Source organism: Narcine bancroftii, chromosome 2, assembly GCF_036971445.1.
Source record: "Narcine bancroftii isolate sNarBan1 chromosome 2, sNarBan1.hap1, whole genome shotgun sequence".
Taxonomy (NCBI): Eukaryota; Metazoa; Chordata; class Chondrichthyes; order Torpediniformes; family Narcinidae; genus Narcine; species Narcine bancroftii.
The window spans coordinates 281,841,136-281,865,023 of NC_091470.1; the positions used below are offsets into that span (position 1 = coordinate 281,841,136).

Genomic DNA, 23,888 nt, shown 5'->3' on the forward strand with positions numbered 1-23,888 from the left:
TGTTCTAACCTTCTGGGCCAGCCTACCATGTGGCAAAGTCCTTTCTAAAGTCCATGTAGATGATATCTACTGCTCAGTCCTCTTGGTTATCTCTTCAGAAACCTCATTCAAGTTTGTGTGACACGATCTCCCATGCACAAAGCCATGTTGACTATCTCTAATCAGAACTTGCCTTTCCAAATACCTGTATATCCTGTCCTATAGAATCTCTTCCAATTATTTTACCATCACTGATGTTATGCTCACTGGGCTGTAGTCCCCTGACTTATCCTTGCTGCCTTCTTGAATAAAGGCACAACATTACTTATCTTCTAGTTTTCTTGTCCCTCAACCTTGGCTAAGGAAGTTATTAAAGTCTCTGCCAGGGCCTTATCAATCTCCCTACTTATTTCCCATAACATTTTACACCTGGTCAGGCTCTGAGGATTTATCCACCTTTATGTATTTCAAGACTTCCAATACCTCCTCCTTAATGTTGATATACTCCAGGTTGTCACTGTTCCCTTCCCTGAACTCACTAATTTCCATATCCTTCTCAATTGGTAAATACAGACAAAAATAATTTATTTAAGACCTCACCCATTTCCCTGACTCCATTCATTGATTACAGCACTAATCCTTAAGGGACTTTCTCACTTCCCAACTAGCCTTTTGCACTTGTATTTCAAGAATTTTTGTTTGTTTTATCCTTTAACTTATGGTTTTCTTATCTGCAATGACAGGTGTACAACTTTCTTGTGAATAATCTAAAGTTGTGTACACCACTGAGGACTCCTCTTTATTCTAAAAACACCTCTCCCTGAATAAATGCCCCATAATGTGTAAAAGCGCTAACAAGCAGCAATTCACATTTAATAGATATCTTAAAACATTTAAATGCCCAAAGGAAATGATATTATCTAAGAAAACACTTTAATTGATTGTACTGAAATTTACTGCAGTGATTTATTTTAAAATCTCCAGCTGCATCTGTGTGTACAAAAAGTGTTCTCTATTAACACAATGCCCAGTAGGAAGTCACTTGACAAAAGTGACCTGGAAACTATTTATTATATTCATAGAGATAATGATTGGTCCTCTATGTGTACTTAAACATAGATATAATTGTTTTAAAAAATTCTAAACAAGGCCAGGGCCAATCTCATGAATCAGCAGAAGGTAAAAAAGTGGTTGAGGTCTGAATATTATTTTCTTCATAATTGATATTTTTTCATGAAAATAAAGCAAAGACTGGAAATATGAAATAAAATAGAAAATGCTGGAAGAATTCAAGGCAGCACCTGCGGAAAAAAAAGTAGCAGTTAACATTTTCAGGTCTGATGTTGAGAAAGACAGTAACAAATGCATTTAAGTAGTGGGGAGGGCGGTGGAAGCTACAAAGGGAGTTTCTTTGATTGGGGTGAAATAGCATGGTGGGTAAAATCAATTTTACCATCCTTGTCTGTACAATATGTTGCTAATGTAGTGGAGTCTGGCCCATTGGACATGCCTAGCAAACTAGGCAATTATTTCTTGGCACTTCTCATCAAACAGGAAGAAAGAGTCCTCTGAAGTCAGAGAATTTGATATAAAATTATACATGCTGCAGTGATGAGGAGTTGCAGGAGACCACAGAAAGAAAGGTCAGAGTGGCAAGGGACCAGAAGTCATTGGCTAGTGGCAAGAGAAGACATGAATGAACTTGCGTTGTCCCTCTTGCAGTTGTGTGGAACCCGTGTTATTAGTTGAGTGGTTTGCAGGGACAGAAGAGCGGACTGGGTGCCAGTGGTAAAGTCGGCTATTGGCTTGATTTATCTTAGAATTATACACCAATATTATTGTTTGAAAACTGCAGAGGTTTATCTGGGATATATGGGTCTAATGGGTTCCTTTGAGCGTGTTAAACCCCTTTTCCTAGTTAATTGGCTGTGTAGTGCCCCAGGATAGGAAGCCACTTGTGCCATTTCCACTGGGCCACCCTTAACTGGGACACTAATTGCTTTTCCACTGAACACAACTCATCCCTGGGGATTGGAGTGTTCTACCTTCAACTGGAAACGGGTGACTCTCACTGTCCCTTTTCCACTGGTATTATCAGCCTGCCGGCATCTGCAAACACTGGGGATATAAGTAGGGGTAGAGACAGTTAATCCCTGGCGTGAAATGACATAATTTGACACTGGTGTTCGGATAGTGTTCCTTTTCCACTGGACCCTGTCCCAGTAAATTCCCAGTTAATTCCTGGGACAGAGCGCCAGTGGAAAAGGGGCTTTAGATTACATTCCTTTTCTCTTGTGTATTTTAGTTTCTCAGGTATCTGAAATCATACAATCAAAACAAGTAAGCTTTGTTGTCTTTTTTAATATGGAGGTGGATGGAATTTCAATCGGTACCTAAAGACACGTAGAGAAAAGTTTTGAAAAGTTTGTAAAAGTAGTAGTTTATATTTAAGTAAATTATTACCTGGACATTGTGCATCAGTAATCCTATACTCTGGGAAAACTGAACACTACCTTCTGAATCAGTAAGTATGAAATACTGTGGTTCTGCAGTGCAGTAGTGTCTGTTCACTCATGGATCCCCGTTATTTAAAAATCTCAGCCATCATGATGAACAGAAAGATGAGTATTCGTAAAATTTCAAGGAATTCAATATTTAATCTTTTAATTCATTGACTGCATTCCAGTCTCAAATATTCCCCATGTGTATTTTTGCTTGAAGTATTCTCCCTCTCTTCCAACTCCTTCAAGAAGGTCTCCAAGGCAAGTGGCGCAAAATCTTTGGGACGTAAATAAAGAAATTTTCTGATTTTTTTTGATGCAGGGTTTCGACCCAATTCCTCCTCCCCCTCTCTCCATAGAGTTCCTCCATCTGTTTACATCTTGTTCTATATTTCAGCATTTGAAGTCTTTTGTATGTCTTTGGAGTTTTTCTGGGCTTGCTTGTTGGCATCAGAGAATTCTTTCAAATGGCAGATAGTTACTAAAAATTTCTATCTATGTTTGATTCAGTTATTTGGCCTAGTGCAGCATTTTTAATTGAACTTTTGCCAGTACTGACATTTGTATAATTCTTATTCTGAGTCATACATATAACGTAGAATATTTTCATAGTCTGGCAGTTGTGATATTCGTTTACTGTTGTGTTTGCAAGAGAGGTGGCCAATAACAATTTGATCCAGCTAGATGTTTTATCTTTTAGTGTGATGCAGTGCACTAAGGGTAATGTTGCCCAGAAACAGAAGAGCTGCATCTTTAAAAAGTATATAAATCCTCCACAGTGGAGGTAGACTGGTGCAGAGGCTCGCAGATTCTCTATTCTATAATATACTATTATGATGGTTTAGAATGTTGCAGGTAAAAAGGCGAAATTAAGCAATAGCTTTCATGGAAAAATATACTGTTCGACAATTAATGGTCCAAAGGTAGATTTTCTACACAGTAAGATTTGGTGATTTTTTTAAACTTTGTTTATTGTCTACAGTGATTCAACTGCTTTTTAAGATGTTGAAAATATGTGAAAGTGAAGAATACCATCTTAGTACATCTTTCTTTCCTCCATTCATTCCTTTTCTGTCCTATAAACACAAATGCAAGGCAAGGAACAGGCTCTAGGATATTGTATGCCTCCAGTATCTTAATGGGACATCAATTCTCATCCAAATCTGTATGGAGCTGCACCTTGTCCATGCTTACCACTTGCACACCACACCATACCTTCCAAAAGGAATAAATGGTCATTCACATAGGCAGGACGTGGACGTTGGCCGTTCTGTCATCTACTACTTCTCTGTACCATGCTGGGAATTATCTGCTGTGCCTATCAAATGTGCCACTTAAAGAACTATCTTTAATCTCACAGTGTAATACGATCAGAATTTTTTCTAATCACTGTAGCTGCTTATCCCTTTGTGATGAATTTGTTTATTAAAATTGCATCCGGCTATCTTTTTTATCACATTGATCCAAATCTTTACTGCCCCAGTTTTACCTGTACAATGGCTAGTGCTGAAAGCAAGACTGTCTTCCTAGTGAAAAGCACAAGGATTAGACTCTTGCTGAACTATTGAAATTAATATGGTTCAGTTTGCAAAATAATCCTCATTCAAAAAAAAATTCTGCTGTTGAATTGGAATCCTGTGTAAAGCCAAAACATTTGTCAGTTGAGAGTCCTTTAAATGGGGGTGGGTAGAGGGAGGGAGGGGGTGGAAAAAAAGGGGAGAATTCATTAGCACATGTATCAACATTGCATATTGTAGAGCTCGTTGAAAGAATCAAAGACTTGTTGATCCAAACCAAGGCTTTTATTAGCAAAAGACAGGAGCTCTTCACAGGTGGCAGAACAGTCCGGAATGATCCGACCTGGCTAGGGACACAACCCTTTAAGGCCCAGACAATAGGCGTGGCTTAGCTCTCAGCCAATCGCTGTAAGCACAGTCTAGATACAGTAACTATATACACTATGTACATTGGTGATAGATCTATACTATCACACATACAAAACTAGAAAATTCTATATATTAAAATCAATCCATGCATTTTTATCATTTTCTTCCCCCCCCTTTCCTCTCAGAACCTTGTAGACATTTATTCTGTCACCTCTTATCATTCTACGCTGTGTTTCACTGGGTTGTATACATATATATTCAATACTTTAGGAGAAATATTAGAGGTGGCTTTTTCACTCAGCGAGTGGTGGCAGAATGGAATGAACTTCCGAATGAGATAGTTGCATCAGGGTCCCTTCTGTCATTAAAAAGAAGGTTGGATGTGTACATGGAGGTGAGGGGGTTGGAGGGTTATTGGCGGTGAGCGGGAGGTTTTGAGCCGGTGTGGACTCGAAAGGCCGACATGGCCTGTTTCCGCTCCGTAAGTGGTTATATGGTTAAATGATGTGACAGTTCTAGAGTTTGGCAATTGTTCACTTATATTTACTTGATGCTATATTCTGCTGACTGAAATTGTGCTTTGAATTTTTTTCATGTAACGTTGCTTTTCAGAGATTGAGAAATAGGACCCACAATATATCCAACAAAAGATAACCTCCCAGTGACCATAATTGTGAAATTAGATGTTAAACCTAATTTGAAGTGTTAAGCCAATAAAAAAAAGTTTTCTTCCGATCATGTACAAGTGATGTAATAGTTCTTAAAACAGAAACAATCCAATCATGGATACTTGAAACAGCTGATTGAAATGGCACTGCTGTAGTACAAGAGGTGGGGAAATCTGAACACATCAGATCATTTGCAGACTAGTGCTAAAATTTCTGTTTGCATTGAGGTAGTTAAATTGAGGAATTATGCTAAATTGAGCAGGAGTTTTTCTTTCTTTTTAAAATAGTTTTGAGTTTAATATAAACCCTTCACACAGGTTCTATTAATGGTAACACAAATCAAATCTTATCATATATTGTGGCGGCGCACATAATTTCAGCGGGGAACCGGCCCCACTTGTCACGTGCAGTCAGCGGGGCAGCCATGGCAAAGATGGTGTTGCGGGTCCTTCTCTTCCAGTACAGACCGGAAGTGCACGTACACGCTTACGCCAGCGTGATGTGAGTTCCGGTACGCGAAGGGTGGGCTCCGGACTGCCTTAAAGGCTGCAGCGCGAACTTCAAAATAAATCATTTGTGCTTAATGAGCTCACAGCCTGCTGTCTCAGTTCTTTTTGCTGCGCTCGCTCACAACCCGCTACACTGGTGACCCCAACGAGTCTCCACGTTCTGAAGACTCGACACAGTAGGTACTAGTGCATTAAAGCTGCTCACATTCTGGACTAACCAGCCTCACACTTAGTTTGGCTAAGCAGAGGCCCAGCTCCAGACAAGCTGATTTCCTCAGTGTTATGTTTGAGGCCCCCCCCCACCCATTGTAAATCAAAGACAGCCACAACTCAATGCTTTACTAATTACATACTACAAGCATTACTACGAAGCATTCAGTATAAATCAGTTCCTCATGTCATCACATTCATGTAATGGTGTCATATCCAATGCTCTTCCCCCTCCCCTACCCAGCATACATAGTCTTTGAAACGTTCAGGTGTGTGTGTGGTTCATTTCGATCTACGGAGATGGATGGTATCAGTCAGGGCACTGTGATGTTGTAAAGGAGCTCTAGGCATGATCTGTTTCGGTTCATCGATCATGATATAACTGGGAGTGGAGAAGAAAATCTTGGCGATCTTTTCAAAGTTGGGGTTCAAAAATCCAACAGGCTACTCATCTGGTTTCAGGTGTCCTTCTTGAAGGTATCTCCTCGATCAGTGGTTTCGGCCCTTCTCCGTGTCCGTCGACATGGTAGCAGGGTCAGCCCCTCGCTGAACACACTGTCCTTTCTGGCTTCAGATGTCATTGCATCGTCCACTGGTCTTAATTGGTCTATGTGTCTTTTCCATATCATTCCCCCCCACTGGGATGTGATATGAGTGTGGGCTGAGTTTTTACAGGACTACTCCCCGCACCCATGAAGCTTTGTGAATGCTGTAATCTTGCACCAACACTGGTTCCCCCCACTTCAATCGATCTTGGGTCTCTTTTAGCGGAAGCTGTCTGTTGCAGTTTGAGGCTGATATTTGAACGTATTGCTAACAGTCTGGTCCTTAGATTTCTCCCGAACATCTGGTCTGCAGGTGTTCTTTTGGTGGTTGAGTGTGGTGTGTTCTGGTAAATCAGCAGGAAATCAGTGATTTTAAGGGACAATGACGAGTATGAATTTTGTCCCATTTTCATGGCTTTCTTGAAAGTTTGTATGAAACATTCTGCTTCTCTGTTTGTACTGGAATGGTATGGTGTAGACATTATGTGGTGAATGATATTGTTACGCAGGAAAGCTTTAAATTCTGCTAATACCAATTGCGGGCCATTGTCGGAGATGAGTTCAATGGGTAATCCATATTGTTACAGAGTTCTGTGTTGTGTATTGGCCTATGTGTTGTGTGGTTTTCTGTTGGAAAGTGACAGTGTGCCTTAGAGAGCTAAGGTGAAGGTGCACTGCTGAGAGAGTGGGAGATGGACTGGGCATGTGCAGAAGATGATCTAGAAATTTCTGGACTTGGAAGTCAAACCACCACTGGGTGTGGCTGTGAAGTGGAAGGAGGCCAAAGCAGAGTTGTTGTCTGGGAGGCAGTTTAGAATGTTGGGCATTTTAAAAGGGTTGAACATTCCGGAAGGATCTGGACTAAGCCATTGTTCCTCTCTCTGCAAGCAACACAAGCAGACCACTTCTAGTTTTGTGCTCTCTCTCTCTCTCTCTCTCTCTCTCTCTCTCTCTCTCTCTTTTTAATTACATATGTTATATTTAGGCTGGGGAATTTATTAGTTTTACACTGTTATAGAAATTTGCATAGTAACCAGTGGGCATTGTTATAAAGGGGGGGATTTTGAATTAAAGTTTGAAGGTGAATTTTTGTGAATAAAGTAATTATTCATCTTTACCCCTGTGTGATATGCCTTCTTTGTGGTTGCTGGTTTGATTTTGTAACAATATGATGTGAAAACTTCTCTGAGTTTTTCAATGGTCTGATCCTCCAGTGTCCCTATGAGGGACCCTACAAGGTGCTCCAGAGAAATGCATCTACTTTCACTCTTGACATTGGCGGCAGAAAGGAACATTTCACCCTGGACCACCTCAAAGCAGCCCACCTGGACTTATCAGAGCTGGTAACGGTCCCACCGCCAGTACGTAGAGGTTGGCCACTGAAGCAGCAGAACCAGTGCCGGTTCTTGGGGGGGGGGGGGGGTGTTGTGTGATGGCACACATAATTGCAGCAGTGAATTGGCCTCACTTGTCACGCGCGGTCAGCCACGGCAAAGATGGTGTCACGGGTCCTTCTCTTCCGGTACATGTACACGCTTACGACAGCCTGATGTGAGTTCCGGTATGTGAGGGGCGGGCTCTGGATGGCCTTAAAGGCTGCAGCGCGAACTTCAAAGTAAATCAGTGCTTAACAAGTTCACAACCTGCTGTCTCAGTTCTTCCGCTGCATTCGCGCATATGGAAAGGCATATGTCAATTGAAAATTAGAAGCATAGCCATAATGATTACATTAACTTATTTCATTCAGGACATCACATTCTATACATAACAATTAAACAATTAAATCAAAACTTGTATTGATTTAATCCCCCCCATGTCTTTTGGTTCCACACATAGCTGATCACTCTGATTCTCTAAGGGACTAATTTTATCCCTCACTAGTCCTCTTGCTGTTAATATCACTGTAGAAATTCTTTGGATTTATTTTCACCTTACTTGCCAAAGCAACCTTGATCTCTTTTTAACTTTTCTAATTACTTTCTTCAGATTCTTTCTACATTCTTTATATTCCTCGAGCATCTAATTTTTTCCATGCTGCTTATATTTACTGCAGGCATCTCTTTTTCTGAACCAATTTTCCAATTTCTCTTGAAAACCATGGCTCAATCTTTTAACCTTTCCTTTCAACCTAACAGAAACATAAAGATTCTGTAACCTTAAAATTTTACCCTTAAATGACCTCCATTTCTCCATTACATGTGAGTGGGTGAAACAATGTATTTCCACTTCATCAAAATTACTCGTCTGGCTATCAACAAAGCAAAAGCTAAGATTCTCTTCTGGGTTGAGGACAGAGATATATCCTCTTCTAGAGAAAAAAAAACAAATAAAGCCATCAAAGGACATGGTTCTAATTTAGTTTTAAGAATCATTGATAAATTTTGGAAAATCTTTTTCAAAATATATGATCTTAATTTGACAAACTTGTAATATTGTAGAACTGTAATGATCATTATAAGTATAAAAAGTAAACATTTGTATCTGAAATTAGTGACCACCAAAAGTATAATGGAGCTACAGCGAATGTACCAAGCAGATATACGTGTTTCTAAAAAAATGTCCTTTTCAATCCACTCACAGGGAAGGTTGAAAACTAAATTCTACTTTACATTCAATATCTCTGTCAAACCGCAGTTCTACAGCTTCACAAAAAAACTATTTCGAGAAGCCATGTGCTGACCAAGTGCATAAAAAGGTCATGCTGCCATTGGAGCCACATACTGATAGATTTTTTTTTACATTGTTCAAAGTTCCAAGAGTTTTTGAATTGTGCCAGTGCAGTTTTGTGTTTCCAACTAAATGGTTCTTTTCACCTTGTGAAGTGTATGTGTTTGGTGCTCAGTGAAGACACAGGAGGCCAGAGTTGCTAAATCACCAAACACTATTAAATAAAAGTAAACTCAATAAACCGCGAGTCCTGGGGAGGGGAAACAGCCGCTCCTCCTGAGCTCCATTCTCGGCTGGGTTTTTATCAGTTGCCCCCTCACGCATGCTCATAGCATTTGTCTTGTGCAGAGTCCCACTGTGCACGTAGTGTGGGGTGGTCTGCAGGCAGCTGCCTTCTTGAAGGGTGCCACCAGGCACCTGCTGCTGGCCTCAGCTGCTTCATAGGTTAAGCACTTGTCTATGGCTTTACGTAGTGTTAATTTGCTGTCTTGTAGCAGTGTTTTTCTCATTTCATTGTCAAGCAAGCCACACACTATGCGGTCCTTTATCAGATCTTCGGTCAGTGCGCCAAATCCGCAGGTGTTGGCTTTCAGCCTTAATGTACTTATGAAGGACTGTATAGGTTCTCCTATCTCCTGGTCCCTTCTGTAAAACTTCAGGCATTCCATGGTGATGTTACCCTGTGGGCTGAACTTTTCACGCAACTTTTGTTTCAGACACTCTGGATCCTCCCTAGACTCCGCCGCCTGAACTATTTGATTCCCATCTCTAACCTTGGGCACATACATGAATGCTTGCTCTCTCTTGATGGCCTCTGGGCCGGCCAAGTTGAGCAGAATATAGGCTTTTATGCACGGCGGCTTGTCCAAGTGCGCAGCCAGGTTAAAGATGTCGTATTCTTGATCAAAAATCCTCCAATTCTCGGCCACGTTGCCCTCGAGACATAGTGGTCAGGAAAACGTGGTTGTGTATTCACTGTGTCACTAAAGAAACCTGGTCTCTGCCTTCAAGCTCTGCTCATCCCACTTCTGACACCATGTATGTGTTTGGTGCTCAGTGAGGTCACAAGAGGCCAGAGTTGCTAAATAACCAAACACTTTATTAAATAAAAGTAAACGCAGTAAAACAGCAAGTCCCGGGGAGGGGAAACAGCTGCTCCTCCCGAGCTCCACTCTCGACTGGGGTTTTATCAGTTGCCCCCTCATGCGCGCATGCTCACAGCGTCCACCTTGTATGATGTCCTGCACACGTTGTGCACGTAGTTCAGCTGCTTACATGAAGTTCTACACATTTCTGATTTTCAAGGACATCTGTTTCTTATTGAAATCTTCTTCTAGAGGTTGATTTATAACTCCTCTGCTTTCCTTCCATTATATTTCTCTTTCATCCTTTCTGATGCTGTTTACCTCGTTGTTTCTTTTGGTTTTCTGCCATTTTTAAAATCTTTTCTTCTTTGTCGTACATCCTTTACACTTCACAAGAAATCGGAGATTATTTTTAAAAAGTAATTCAGTGCATTGTTAAGGGAATCTAGAGTGTGGCATATGAGGAAAATTCAAAACAATACATGTATATTATGACATCTAAATGTAATATCTTGTGTCATTTAGATTTTGCTATGAATATTTTCCCCCCAGATTGTCTTGATGAAACATTTGTAAACTACACCTATCCAAGAATTATTATTTTGTTGCTTAGAATGCTGGAAATTGCTCGTGGAATTTAAATTAATTTCATTGATGATTTTGCTGGCAATAAAAAGTGATAATTGCCCTTGCCATAGTCTATTAAAATACTATTGTGACAATTTTTAGCATTGTAGATGCTGTATTATTTTGGGTGAACTCTTTGGATAATTGTATATTGCATCACATTGTATATTGTGAGGTGCTATAGGTACAATGTCTCTTGAAATAGTGGTGAATTGGCAACAGAATAAAGAGTGCAACTCTACTGGTTATCAATGGGTAATTCAGATAGAGAACAAATGAATAAAAATATGCTTAGAAGTGACTTTTCAAAAAACTCGCTTCCAACCATATTTTAATTCATTTGTTCTAAATTTCCTTTCGTTTCTTTCCTATACAATATGACTAAGCCCTCTGGAAATGTTTAGGGAATGTCTGGAAGAGAAGGTTAAGCCCCCTTGAAAGAAAACAGTTTCATTGTGCGCCCTAACTTTCATTTGTGGAAATGGATCGAATTGCCCTTTGCTTGGTTCCTAAAAGCTCAGTCACTCAGCTGGTTTTGTAGAGAGGGTGATGAGAGAATACAGCAGAAGAGCAATCAAGATAAGGGCTTGGCCTCCATGTGTTTGGTTTAGAGTTCAGAGGAATTGTTCAAAAGCAAAGCACTTGAAATTTAAACCAAATGCCGGACATGGTCGACAGTTTAATCCCATGTATGTTTGATTGCAAGGTGGTCAACTGTTTAACGCTTGAACATGGAGACCCTTAGTTGTTTGGGAGATTTAAGGATTTTTGTACCCCAAAAAGGTGGGGGATGGGGTTAGATAGTTTGCTGCAGGGACAGTCATCTTAATGTTTGCCTTTGACTATAAATTCTGCTGATGGCAGAAGTAAAACTACCTCCATATTTTAGAGCATGGATCCCTCTACTGGATATCCTCTGGAGATGGAGGAAGTGTTGGTTTTTGTCTGATCATCATGCTATTTTAAATGATGATCTGGAATATGCTGCATTGAATCAATATGGAATTCCAGCAAATCTTTACCAGTGTAGCCTTCCTCCTCTGTTTAGCCACTACATCAAGATTCAATATTCATTTTATTGTCATGTAATCAAAAGTGTCATATTAGACGAAATTTCCTTTTGCCTGCTGTAAAGCAGACGGATTCACCATTGGCAGAAATTGCCTGAAGCACCTCGCACAGTCAGAGAAAGTGAAACAAAAGAGAGTTCCCCCCCAGAGTCACCAAGTGTCCGTGGATTCGCCACCAGCGCTCTCGCAGCCTTCACAGCCACACGGAGTCCAGTCCAAACCATCGGCAACCCGATCTCTGATACGATTAGGAATTCTCTAGCACTCTCGGCACTCTCTTGCATCCTGGTTCCAATACCTTGTACCCATTCAGCCAATTTCCAGCCATCCGCAGCCTGGTGCGAGTCCCTTGAGCGCAGTCTCTAGCAGCCCACAGCCTTCATGGGTTCCTCTCCTTAAACCCGCATGCCTTTGTGGGTCCTTCAGCCAAAGAACCCCTCACTGGTCCAATACCATGGTCACTGCCCCGAGGGTCATCTCCTCTGCCTCTCCTTCTAAGATGGGTGTTGGTCTCCCTGTTTTCTGGTGCCCTGCGCCAATCCTTGCTTCCCTGGAGGATTGCTGCCAATCATAGGTACTATCATCTTGGGGGAAGACCCCACAGTTGCAGCATTTTAAATAAAACTACTGTCGGCTCCTTTAAAAGGTTATATAAAGCCTGTGTGGAGTAGTCGGACTGGCTGGTTCGACACCAGGGAAGCAGTTCGTCTCCACTCCCTGCTCTCCATGGGTCTGCACTAGCGGCGGCACTGATGTTACAGCAGCCCTGGTAGCGCTGCCATTTTGGTTAATAAGAGGGCATAAAGCAAACTGCATAACACAACCTCTCAAGCATAAATACATTCAGAAAAGTAATAGAAGCAGATCTTTTCCTCTAACTTTGACTAAAGTTTGACTGATATGAGTTGAAATGACAAACACTGCTCAGACTTTAACTGTATATCTTTTCCCAAATGCCTTAAAGAGCTTATCAGTTAATGGATGTAAAGAACGCACCTCTTATCCCTTGTTTCTTAAGGCTGATTCACACACACACACACACACACACACACACACACACACACACACACACACACACACACACACACACACACACAAGTTCACTTAAGAGGGAAATAAAGAGGAGGTATGAGATGTCTGGCAGATAAGATAAAGGAAAACCCAGTACAGTATATTAAAGGCAAAATATTTCACTAGGAAAAGAAATGGTCCATTACAGATAGTCAAGGATTTCTCTGCAAGACCTCAGGTGGGCGAGGTCTTTAATAAGTCCTCATCTATATTTACCATTGAGAAAAATATGGAGACTGGCAAAATTTTAGAAATAAATAGTAATATTTTAAAGAGAATCCATGTTACAGAGATGGGAGTTGGAGGCCTTAAAGCACATTAAGTTAAGTAACTCCCCAGGGCCTGCTCAAGTGTATCTGAGGACATTATGGGAAAATAGGGAAGACATTGCAGGAGTCCTGGCAGAGATATTTGCATCATCGTTGAGCACAGATGAATTGCTGGAAGAGTGGGATGGGTGGCTGATATTGTGCCCTTGTTGAGAAAAGTCAGCAAGGATAAGCCGGGGATTTACAGGCTAGTGAACTTAAAGTCAGTTGTGGGTAAAAATTACTGGAGAGGATTTGGAGAGAGAGGTGTAGCATTCGTTTGGAAAGGCAAGGACTGATTAGATATAGACAGCATAGCTTTGTGTGTGGGAAATCATCTCTCAGAAACTTGATTGATTATGCTGAGGAGGTGATTGAGAAGACTGTTGAGGGCAGAATATTGTCTATATGGACTTTAGCAAGTCTTTCGACAAAAAATTCCACATTGTAGGCTGATCTGCAAGGTCAGATCACTGGCATCCAAGATGAACTGGCTTATTGGATACAGAATTGACTTGATGGTAGGGGACAAAGGGTGGTAGTGGAAGGTTGATACTCAGATTGGAGGTCACTAACCAGTGGTGTGCAGCAGGGATCGATGCCAAGTTCGTTGTTATTTCCAAGTCTGTTGTTATTTGTCATCCGTGTTAACGACTTGGATGACACCAAAATTAGTGGTATAGTGGACAGTGAAGATGGTTATGTAAGAATAAAAGAGGATTTTGATGAGCTGGGAAAGTGAGGCAAAGGAATAAAAGTAAAATGTGCAAGTCTGCAGACACCATGGTTAAAGTAAAATCACAACGCTGGAAAAAGGCAGCAGGTCAAACAGTGTCCTTTATATAGCAAAGAAAATGAAACATAATCAATGTTTTGGGTTTGAGCCCATCAAGGTATTAGGGGCAAAGGAATGTGGGACAGAATTTAACCCCGACAGGTGCAACGTGTTGCACTTTGGTTAAACCAGGGTCCTGGGGAGTGTTGTAGAACAAAAAGACTTGTGGCTACTGATACATCATTCCATCAAAGAAGTGATGCAGGTTGACAGAATGGTGAAGAAGGCATTTGGCACACTTGTCTTCGTCATTCAGGGCATTGAGCGCAGAAACAGGGATGTCGTATTGTCAAGTCAAGTTTATTGTCATCTGATTGTACAAGTACAAAAACAGCTTTCTCTGCAGACATAAAACCAGACATAACACACATTCAGAAAAATAAAACTTGCAGGACGTATTATATCTATAAAAAGATAAATAAATATTGTTTTGTACAAATGAGAGTCTTGGTTATATTGTGAGCAGTTCCTTTGGTCGTTCAGCACTCTCACTGCCCGTGGGAAGAAGTTGTTCCTCAGCCTGGTGGCACTGGCTCTGATACTCCAGTATCTCTTCCTCGACAGGAGCAGCTGAAAGATGCTGTGTGCAGGGTCGAAAGGGTCCTCAATGATTTTGTGTGCCCTCTTCAGGCATTGATCCCAGTAGATCACGTTGATGGGGCAAGGGTGACTCCAGTGACCCTCTCTGCCACTCTTATGGTCCTGTGGATTGACTTTCGATTCATTTCTCTGCTGCAACCATACCACACTGTGATGCAGCTGGTCAGGATGCTCTCGATAGAGCTTCTATAGAAGGTGGCTGGTAGCCTTGCCCACTTAAGTCTTCTCAGGAAGTATGGTTGCTTTTGTATTTTCCTGGCAAGTGAGGAGATGTTGAATGTCCATGATAGGTCACTAGTTAAATGAACTCCAAGCAACGTGATGCTCTCCACTCTCTCTACTACAGAGTTGTTGATGTGTAGTGGAGGGTGGTTGTTCCTGGTCCTCCTGAAGTCCATGATCATCTCCTTCATCTTGTCCACATTGAGACTCAGGTTATTACTTTTGCATCATTTCACGAGATTTTCCACCTCTTCTCTGTAGTGTGACTCATGGTTGTTGCTGATGAGGCCAATTACGGTTGTGTCATCTGCAAACTTGATGACACTGTTGGAGCTGGATCTGGTGATGCAGTCATGGGTCAGTAGTGTGAACAGGAGCAGGCTGAGCACACAGCCTTGATATTCAACTGTAGACTCTTGGAGTTTCATGCACAGTTTTGGTTAACTGCTGTAAGAAAAAAAATCATTAAACTGTTGAAAAGACTCATGAGAATGTTGGCTGGACTGAGGGGCTTGAATTGTAGGGAAAGGCTGGATATTCTGCAACTTTTCTTTCTAAAAATATAGGAGGCTAAGGAAGGAGGCTGCCCTTATATTGATGTATAACATTATGAGCATAAGTAAGGTAAATAGTGTTATTTACCTTGATTTCGACTCAGTCTGGTGTCTGACTCACTCATTCATGAACAAAGCAGACCTAACAATTGTCATAGCTTAAAACTAGAGGGCACAGATATAGAGGGAGGAATGATTTAAAAGGAACCTGAGGGGTGTCTTCTTCACACAGGATGGTGGGTTTATGGAATGAACTGCCAAAGGAAGCAGTAAAAGCAGGGGAAATTGTTAAGTTCAAAATATATTGAGGTGGGGGTGGGGGGGGGGTACTTGGATAGGAAAGATTTTGAGGGTTATGTCCCAAATGATGGTGAATTGAGACGAGGTTGGTCAACACAAACAAGTGGACCTGTTTCCATGTTGTAAAATTCTATGACTATTTTGCTTTAATTTGCACTATCATTTGAATTTTTTTATAAACATTTTGGAGGTTGGAAACCAAATCATTGACCTTGACTCTGTTACGTCCATTTATTTCATGCATTCTTATGTGCACATATAATTTTTATTTCTTTTATCAGAATCAGAATTTGTTGTCATGAACAAGTCATGAAATTTGATGTTTTGCGGCAACGTCATAGAGCAAACATTCATATTATAACCATCTTACAACATTACAATTAAAAAAATGCACAAAATGTAAGACAGACTTTGGTTCATTGTTCATTCAGGAATCCGATGGCAGCGGGGAAGAAGCTGTCCTTGTGCCGTTGAATGCTCGTCTTTAGTCTCCGGTATCTTTTTTCTGATAGTAGCAGAGTAAAGAGGGTGCAAATTCATACCAAATTAAAGTTAGGTAAATGCATTTTATTTAACTTTAATAAAACAAAGAGTGGCTTATTCATTGCTGTTGCGTCAGAGCCAGAAAGTTCGTTTTTCTCATTTCCGAGAACTCGGCATTGCTGGCCAAGTTTATTCGCAGTAGTCCACCTGGTGAAAATACGCCCATCATTTTACCAGAAACATTCTGTGTAGCTTCTGCTATTTTCATTTAGCAAGAACTAGTTAGCAGGATTAACAATTCTTCTTTAAGCAATATTTAAATTTTAACAGTGGGAAATTTCTTGCCACTTTGATCCCTTTGACTCCTCTTCTCAGTTTAAGTATAAAATTAATAAATTTAAAATTAACGTTTAGTTCAAAGCAACATAAATTCCCCAATCAATTTGTATACTTTGTCAAGAAAAACAAGTTGAAATGTTGTAAGATAACTAAAGACTTAGTTTAACTTTAGATGAATACTATTTTTAATTTGACCATAAAATGTATCATTGTTGAAGTTCTTTTGGCCTTTGCTTGTTTTTTTATTATTTTCACATTCAGCTGCAACCTGAAATGAGAACTGAGACAGGCATCATTAATACTGTGCTGGATTAATGTCTCTTTGCAGTAAACTCCTTTCATTCTCAGAGCTCTTGTGCTGGAGGTTGGTTCTTTATTAAGACCCTACAGCTGCCTCTGACAAGATGGGCAAGGCCTTTTAGTCCATCTTTATTTCTCCATCCAAAACATCCGAATGTTCCCAAAGAGCCATGTTTCCGCATAATTCTAAGGTGGTTGTCTCTGCCACCTTTCTAAGGAATCCATTCATCACTATCTTAAGAATCACCTGTTATCTTTTATCTCTTCAAATATGGATCCTCGTGTCCTGGTTCCAAGTTTTGTATGCTCTTGTTTGACCTTTATTTGACATTTGCATGTTACATGAACATGACTTAAGAAATAAGAGTTGAAAAGACCATGCAGCCGCTGGATCCTGGTCAGTCATTCATTATGCTAAGTGTAGATCTGGTCTTGATTCCATGTTCCTGCCTGGCCCAAATAACCCTCAATTTCCATATTATAAAATCGATCTTGACCTCAAATAAACAATGGGTTCTTCATAAAGAACTTCAAGAATTCATAAACCATTGGAATAAGAAATTTCTCCTTATCTAATTCTTAAACAGGTAATCACTTATCCCTAGAGTATATCGCAAGGAGAAGTACTTTCACCATGTAAAATTCCCCAAGATATTTTGTGTTTCAAAAAGATCACCTCTCTCTTTTTTGAACTCCTTGATCTTTCCTTTTAAAATATTCATTTTGTTCTTGGAATTAATCCACTGAATCTTTCTTACATTGCCTGTAAGGCAAATACATCCTTCCTTAACTTAAAAATGATCTCAGGTAAGAAAAATGCTGCTTGAGATTTGCTGTCAACAAATCCTGTCCAGTTTTGAGCTCCACTGATTCTAGATGCACTGTTTAATACATCCAAGATCATTTGTCATCTTCAAGACTAAATAATTGGTAGGCTTTTGCCTTCATCAGTCAATTCTACGTGAGCTTATTTGAACCTAAATGCATTGGAAATTCCTAGTCTTTGTGAGTTTAGATACTATACGAGGAGTTGAATGCACTAGACTCTCTTTCTGCTTAACAGATGTATATCCATGAGTAGAACATCTAGAACTGGGGTGATTGTAGAATATCAGTCTCAGAGCCATAGAGTCATACAACATGATATCAGGCCCTTCAGTCCACTAAATCCATGACAACCATCAAACACCCATTTATACTTATCCTAAACTTATCACTTTTTTTATTTCACTGTCTTCCTATCAACTCCTTCAGTTTCTATCATTCAACTACACAGTCAAGGCAATTTACAGCATCTAATGTCACTCACAATCATCACATCTTTGGGTCGTAGGAGGAAACTAGAGTAACCAGAGGAAACACTAAGTCACAGGGAGAACATGCAAACGCCACACAAACAGCACTGGAGGCCAGGATTGAACTTGGATTGCTGGAGCTGTGAAGCAGACAATGGATTTAACTGTGAGAACATGCCACCTTGCTATGATATTTTACATTACTGAAAAAAATGCAAAGTCAATGGGTACATTGAAAATCAGACAAAACCCGAGGAATGCTCCATATCTGGTGAAATCAAAATCTCAAAGATAGCTTTATTTTCTATTGTACTTGAATAATGCTAAGAACACATAATTAAGAGTACTTTTATAAATGTTTTCTTTTAAACCTGTATCCATGAGACATTTTAAATTGTTTTATTGAGCATTTCAAAGCTAAAATCAGCATGTGTGAAATGTATTTGTAATTGCATTGTGTAAAATCTGCAGGTGGTATGTTGGTTTCTTTTTGTGTGTTGAGATCTCGTGTTACTGTAGTAATTTTATTTGTATTATACTACAGGTTGCATGATGGTGTTGATTCTATTCTTTCTTGTGGGTGCAAAAATGTTGATATAATTACCATAAGTACAGTATTCTAGTTGCTTGTGTTTTTTTAAAAATAGTTATTTTTTTAAACCATCAAATTGTTCTCAATGTAAATTTTATTTTGATAAACTTAGAGGAATATAAAATTGAAGTCTGGTATCAAGGTAAGGATTGTTGATACCTTATGCTGTGTAGAATTTACCAAAATAGAGTAATATTTTATGTACATTAAAGTATCATCATTTTGTGTTGAGACATTAATTTCAGTAATGTGTGAAGTTCATTTTATTGCAAAACAAATCTAGAAGTTTTGTTTGTTTTTGTCTAGGAAGTATCAGAGGGGAGCAAGAGTGCGTTTGAAGCTTGTTGATCTTGAACTGACGTCACGCTTTCTTGGGGCCAAGACTGACACGACTCTGCTGGAGGCTGAAGCTACTCTACTGGGGTTGTTGGACACCAAAGATTCAAAGCAAAGAGAATGAAATTAGAGATCTGATCCAGTGTGATTTTGGTTCTATAAAGAATGTATATTTCTTGCTTTACTGTTTAAAAAAATAAACTACTACAAGGTACAGTTTGTGTAAGTTTGTCAAATCTCAGGGGGTTATACACTTTTGATTGATGCAGCTGCAGAATATCTAAACTGAAGGAACACATCATTTGACAGCAATAATTTTCTTTTCCTTACTCACACATAGCATTGTGTGAGTATAAGATTATATTTTTTTTCAAAGTTTTTACTAAACTTTCTTTCCATCTCTCCCAAAGTGGCGGTTAGGATGTTTGGCAAGCACTTAAAATTAATGTTAATGTTGCTATTCAACTATGGAATCATTGCAACAGCTAGTAATGATACTCTCGCCTACCTGATTTTTGATCATACCCTGACGAAGGGTTCAGGCCTGAATTGTTGGTTACCTTTTGCTTACTATAGATGTGTGTGACCCGCAATAAGATGGGTTATACACTTCTTAGCAGTACCACTGTTCAAAAATATGCTTGTGGGTTAGCATTAGTATTGCAACACTTCTTCCTTTAATCAAGATACTAGTTTAATATGGGTTTAAATACAACCTTAAATTGTTTTTAAAATATATATTATACAGTAAAACCTCTGCTATCCAAAATTCAAGCAACTGGGAGCCTCAAGCAACTGGCAAAAAAATGTGGAAACATTTTTAAAAATTAAAATAAATAAGAATAAAATAATAAAATACGAAAGTTAAAATTGTAAAAGTAAATGTTCTCTGAAGTAACACGTAAACATTTGGTGAAGAAGGGAGCAAATATTCAGCCAGATGAGTGCCTTGGTTGTGTTTTGGTTGTAACAGTTGTTTGAATAAAGTTGTGTGAAACAGCAATGGTCTCACCCAGGGTGAAGAGCTGGTTGATGCCTCTCGCCATTGGGCCAACTCTTAAAGTGTCTCCTTATCCCTGGTTGGTAAGTGTTGCCATGGTGGGAGGCTTTATCTGAAAACTTGGGGGTGGGGGGGGCGGTTAATAATCCATAATATTACTGTTCATCTTTTAGGCGGCTCTGTGAAGGGGGAGGAATCTGCAGATGCAGTAATAGTTAAATGTTTTCAAAGATTGTGACTGAAAATAAAGTAAAATGCTTAAAGTTTATATTTTAATGCAAGTGAAATTTGTTCAGTGAAAGTACAGTAGAGTATTTTTATTTGTTGAACTGTTTATTCTTAATGCAGGTGTATTAGTTAGGTATTGTAAAAGTAAGTCTCAAGCATCCAGAAAGTGCACTTATCCGGCATCTTCCAATCCCCACAGGTGACAGATATCAGGGGTTTTCCTGTGTTATAAATTAGCCCTTTATTTCTCTCTCATTTTTTTAAAAGTTGCATTAATACCAACTGACTTATTTCACTCTGGCTGGGAGAATAACACATTGAATGTATATCGTGCTTTCCAAAACTTCATCCAGCAATATTATAATCAGTTTACTAAGTGGGAAGTGTTATTTTGTTGCTGGATGTGTGGCAGTTTACTCAGTTTGTGGAATTCTGTGGAGCTAAATTATTTTCACTGTTTTAGTTCATCTGATTCTTCTAAATTTCAGTTCATCACTCGTAGCACCAAAATGTACTTGTGTCATATGCCAACTCTCAGACACATGTGAGTGAAAAGGCTGAAAATTTTCATCAAATCTGGTTTCAGCTTTTTGCTTTCATTAAATAATTAACTGCAGCATGAAAATCAGAGTAGAGAGAGAGAGAGAGAGAGAGAGGTATTTGGAAATAGTTGTGGAATTAAAATGAATATTGAATAAATTGAGTTAAAAATGCCAGCTTGTTCCAGTTTACTATCTCATTCTTTTCATTTTACTAAGTGTCAACAAAGATACAAAAAGCACCACAAAAGAGAGAGAGTAGCTTCATATTTGTGTTACTTTCTCAGTAAACTAAAGAAATGAATTCAAAACAACTATATAAAGTACTAAATTAAATAAGGAATAAATGTGTTAATATAAGCAAGATGAAGTTTCCATAGTGCTATGTACATTAAGAAAAGATTTTTTTGTCATTGGTATCATTCAAGATGTTAAAAATACTTTTCACATAGCTATTAATTTTGATTTATAATGGGTATCTATGCATTCCATAGTCTGAATAATAGTACTGTAGATAATGAAGCATATTTAGATTTGGAATGTATTTATCCATTATGCCCCGAGATTTATTCTTTACAACCATTTTATGTGGACATTTTCATAAATCTGCTTTGCTTCTTGCACTGTGAACAGAGAATTTTTCTAACAATGGCCATTAATTTGTCTGCCACCATGTTTGTTTTGCTTTAAATAAAATCATCAAATGTTGGAGGAAATAAGAGGTAAAAGAAGTAAAATAAGCTGCTAGAAAGAAGCATTTGTTTGAAATATTTCTGCTTTACCCTTTGGTCCCTGGGCAAGAGCATCTATGCACACGCTTGATCACAGAGGAGCAGAGGTTTCATTTACCGATTCAGCGACTTTGAAAAAAAGTCCCTGTTCCCAATTAGTGTTGCAAGTTGTACAGATCAATGGTGGGTTAAACTGAGCTGCCCACTCAAGTGGTGGGCGTACCGCTTCATAAAAGGAAGAGGTTCTGCTCTTTCATGGTGCTGGGTTCTTTCAGTTCAGCTACAGTGGGTTTGATTCTTGTGTGAAAAACAACTGCCACAATACTTAAATCCTAACCTCCTCACCCCTGACGGCATGGGAAAGTGCACTCCTCAGCTGTTAGTTATATAAAGTCTGTTGCAGTCATGAGAAATGTTGATTAAAAAAAAATCAGTTGAACATCTCTCCTACTCCCTGTATGTCAGCTGGTGCAGCGAGCAGTATAATTGGAAAAGTGCTTTTCTGGGTGTGTTTGCTATAATTAAGAGCAAATTTAATGTGGCTGAAATAATGTGCTATTTGCCATTTGCAGATCCAATCATTTATCTAAATCTGAAGTATTTTTTCTAATAGTGTTTCTTTTGTGGAATATTGATGTTTATTGTTGTATGGTCATTTTGACGTAACTTTTTTCAATGCTCGTTTGCTGAAATCTTTGCAATGTTCAGGAGGAATGTCTTGACAAATAACAGCTGTAGTACAAAATTACAGTTCCATTTTTATTGTGACTTAAATTCACATCACTTTAAATAGTTCAATTTTAAAATTGCTATTTTAAATTTTAGATAAAGCTGGTAAAGACTGCAAAATTATTGTTGGAAAATGTTTGTATTATGGATTTCTGACCGTGTTGGAGGTTCGGATCTGGAGCTCGGGTGGCCAATGGTTTGGCTGGACTTTGTGGCTGCAGAGGCTGAGGAAGCACTGGACGCTCAGTGACTCTGGGGGGGAGGACTCTCTTTTGCTTTTCTTTCTCTGACTGTAAGAGGTGCTTCAGGCAATTCCTGCTGATGGCATATCTGTCTGCCTTGCAGCAGACAAAAACAAGTTCATGTAATATGACACTGTTTTATTACAATGACAATAAACTGAATCTTGAATCTTAAACCAGAGCATGTTCCATCAATCTTTAAAAAAAAATTTAAATACTGAGAAGAGATGCATGACGCAAAACATTTTTTTTTACAAAAGCCTTGGATTGGCTGGAAAAGGAAAGCAAATCATTAGAAAGAACAAATTAGAATGGAAAGTTGTTCAATGCATCATGATCTCAGTTTTAAAAATTGTTAATAACTTTTTTTGGACTTTGCCATTCTAGTCATATTTATGTTTTGATAGAAGATGAGCATATTATCAAACATGAAGCTGGAACATACTTAGATCAGCTACGCAACACTTAACAGCTGATTTAGAAAGAGAGCATTAAAATGATCTTGGAACACAGTATCACCTCGGCCAGTTGGCCACAGGTCTCGCACAAACAGGCATGGTATGACATTTTTTTTGTTAGGGTTGTTATTTATGCTCCCCATCTAAATCGCTAGCAAAGGACAGTGATCCAAAAAGCAGTACTCAACTGCATCAACAAGAATTCAGCCCACCAGGTTCAAGCCACATTGTTTCAATGAGGACAGACAGAGCTTTAGACTGTACTTGGATTGTACCCAAAAGAGCGTCCATAAGTTAACAAAGATCTCTGAAGTATTGAGGCATTTATTCACTTCCCAATCTGCTTCCACCCCAGCTGCAATCAGGAGTTGACCCAATGGAAAACTGGTAGCAACACCCAGCCAGGAGACCAAGATGATTGTTGTAAAACCCATCACTCTTCCCATTCATTGGGAAAGGAATAAGGGAGGAGTTAAAAATTCATTTTTCCTCACCATGATGCTGACTTTGGCAGTGGATGAAAATCTTGCCACAACTTTACTAGTAGAATGGGCCAATCAGGAATTGAAATCCAATTTACTTCTCCATTTAGATGGCCCCTACTTCTGCTTGCGTCCCACCAGAGATTAAATCAGCTCTGATGTGATGTATTTTGAAGTGGATCCTCGCCTTGCCAAAGGGATGTTAAAAATGACTGAAGTTTACTTGAATTGACTAAAACCTATGAGCGTGTGCACGTGTAATTAGGCATGTGGTAAATGGTAGATCTCAATTCGAATTTATTGAGCTGAGCAGATGAATGGTGAATAATTAATAAACCATTAATGAGCCACCAGTAGTAAATTGTTGAAATGCATCTATTCATAATACATGTTTTATCCAAGGCCTCACACCAATTAGAAAAGAAAATTTATATTTTTTTTTACATTAAAAATACATAGTTCCAGCGGTCTTGCACAAACATGATAAGATATTTGTA

General features: G+C 39.2%; 1 protein-coding gene across 1 annotated transcript in view; it reads left to right on the forward strand.

Annotated features, from left to right (window-relative positions):
- tpd52 (tumor protein D52) overlaps positions 1-22,627 on the forward strand; it is a 214,075-nt gene extending 191,448 nt beyond the window's left edge. The window contains exon 11 of the mRNA XM_069921156.1: positions 18,953-22,627. Within this exon, the coding sequence (XP_069777257.1) occupies positions 18,953-19,106 (154 nt within the window). The 3' untranslated portion in view covers positions 19,107-22,627. The remainder of the gene's footprint in view (positions 1-18,952) is intronic.
- Positions 22,628-23,888: the final 1,261 nt, after the last annotated feature.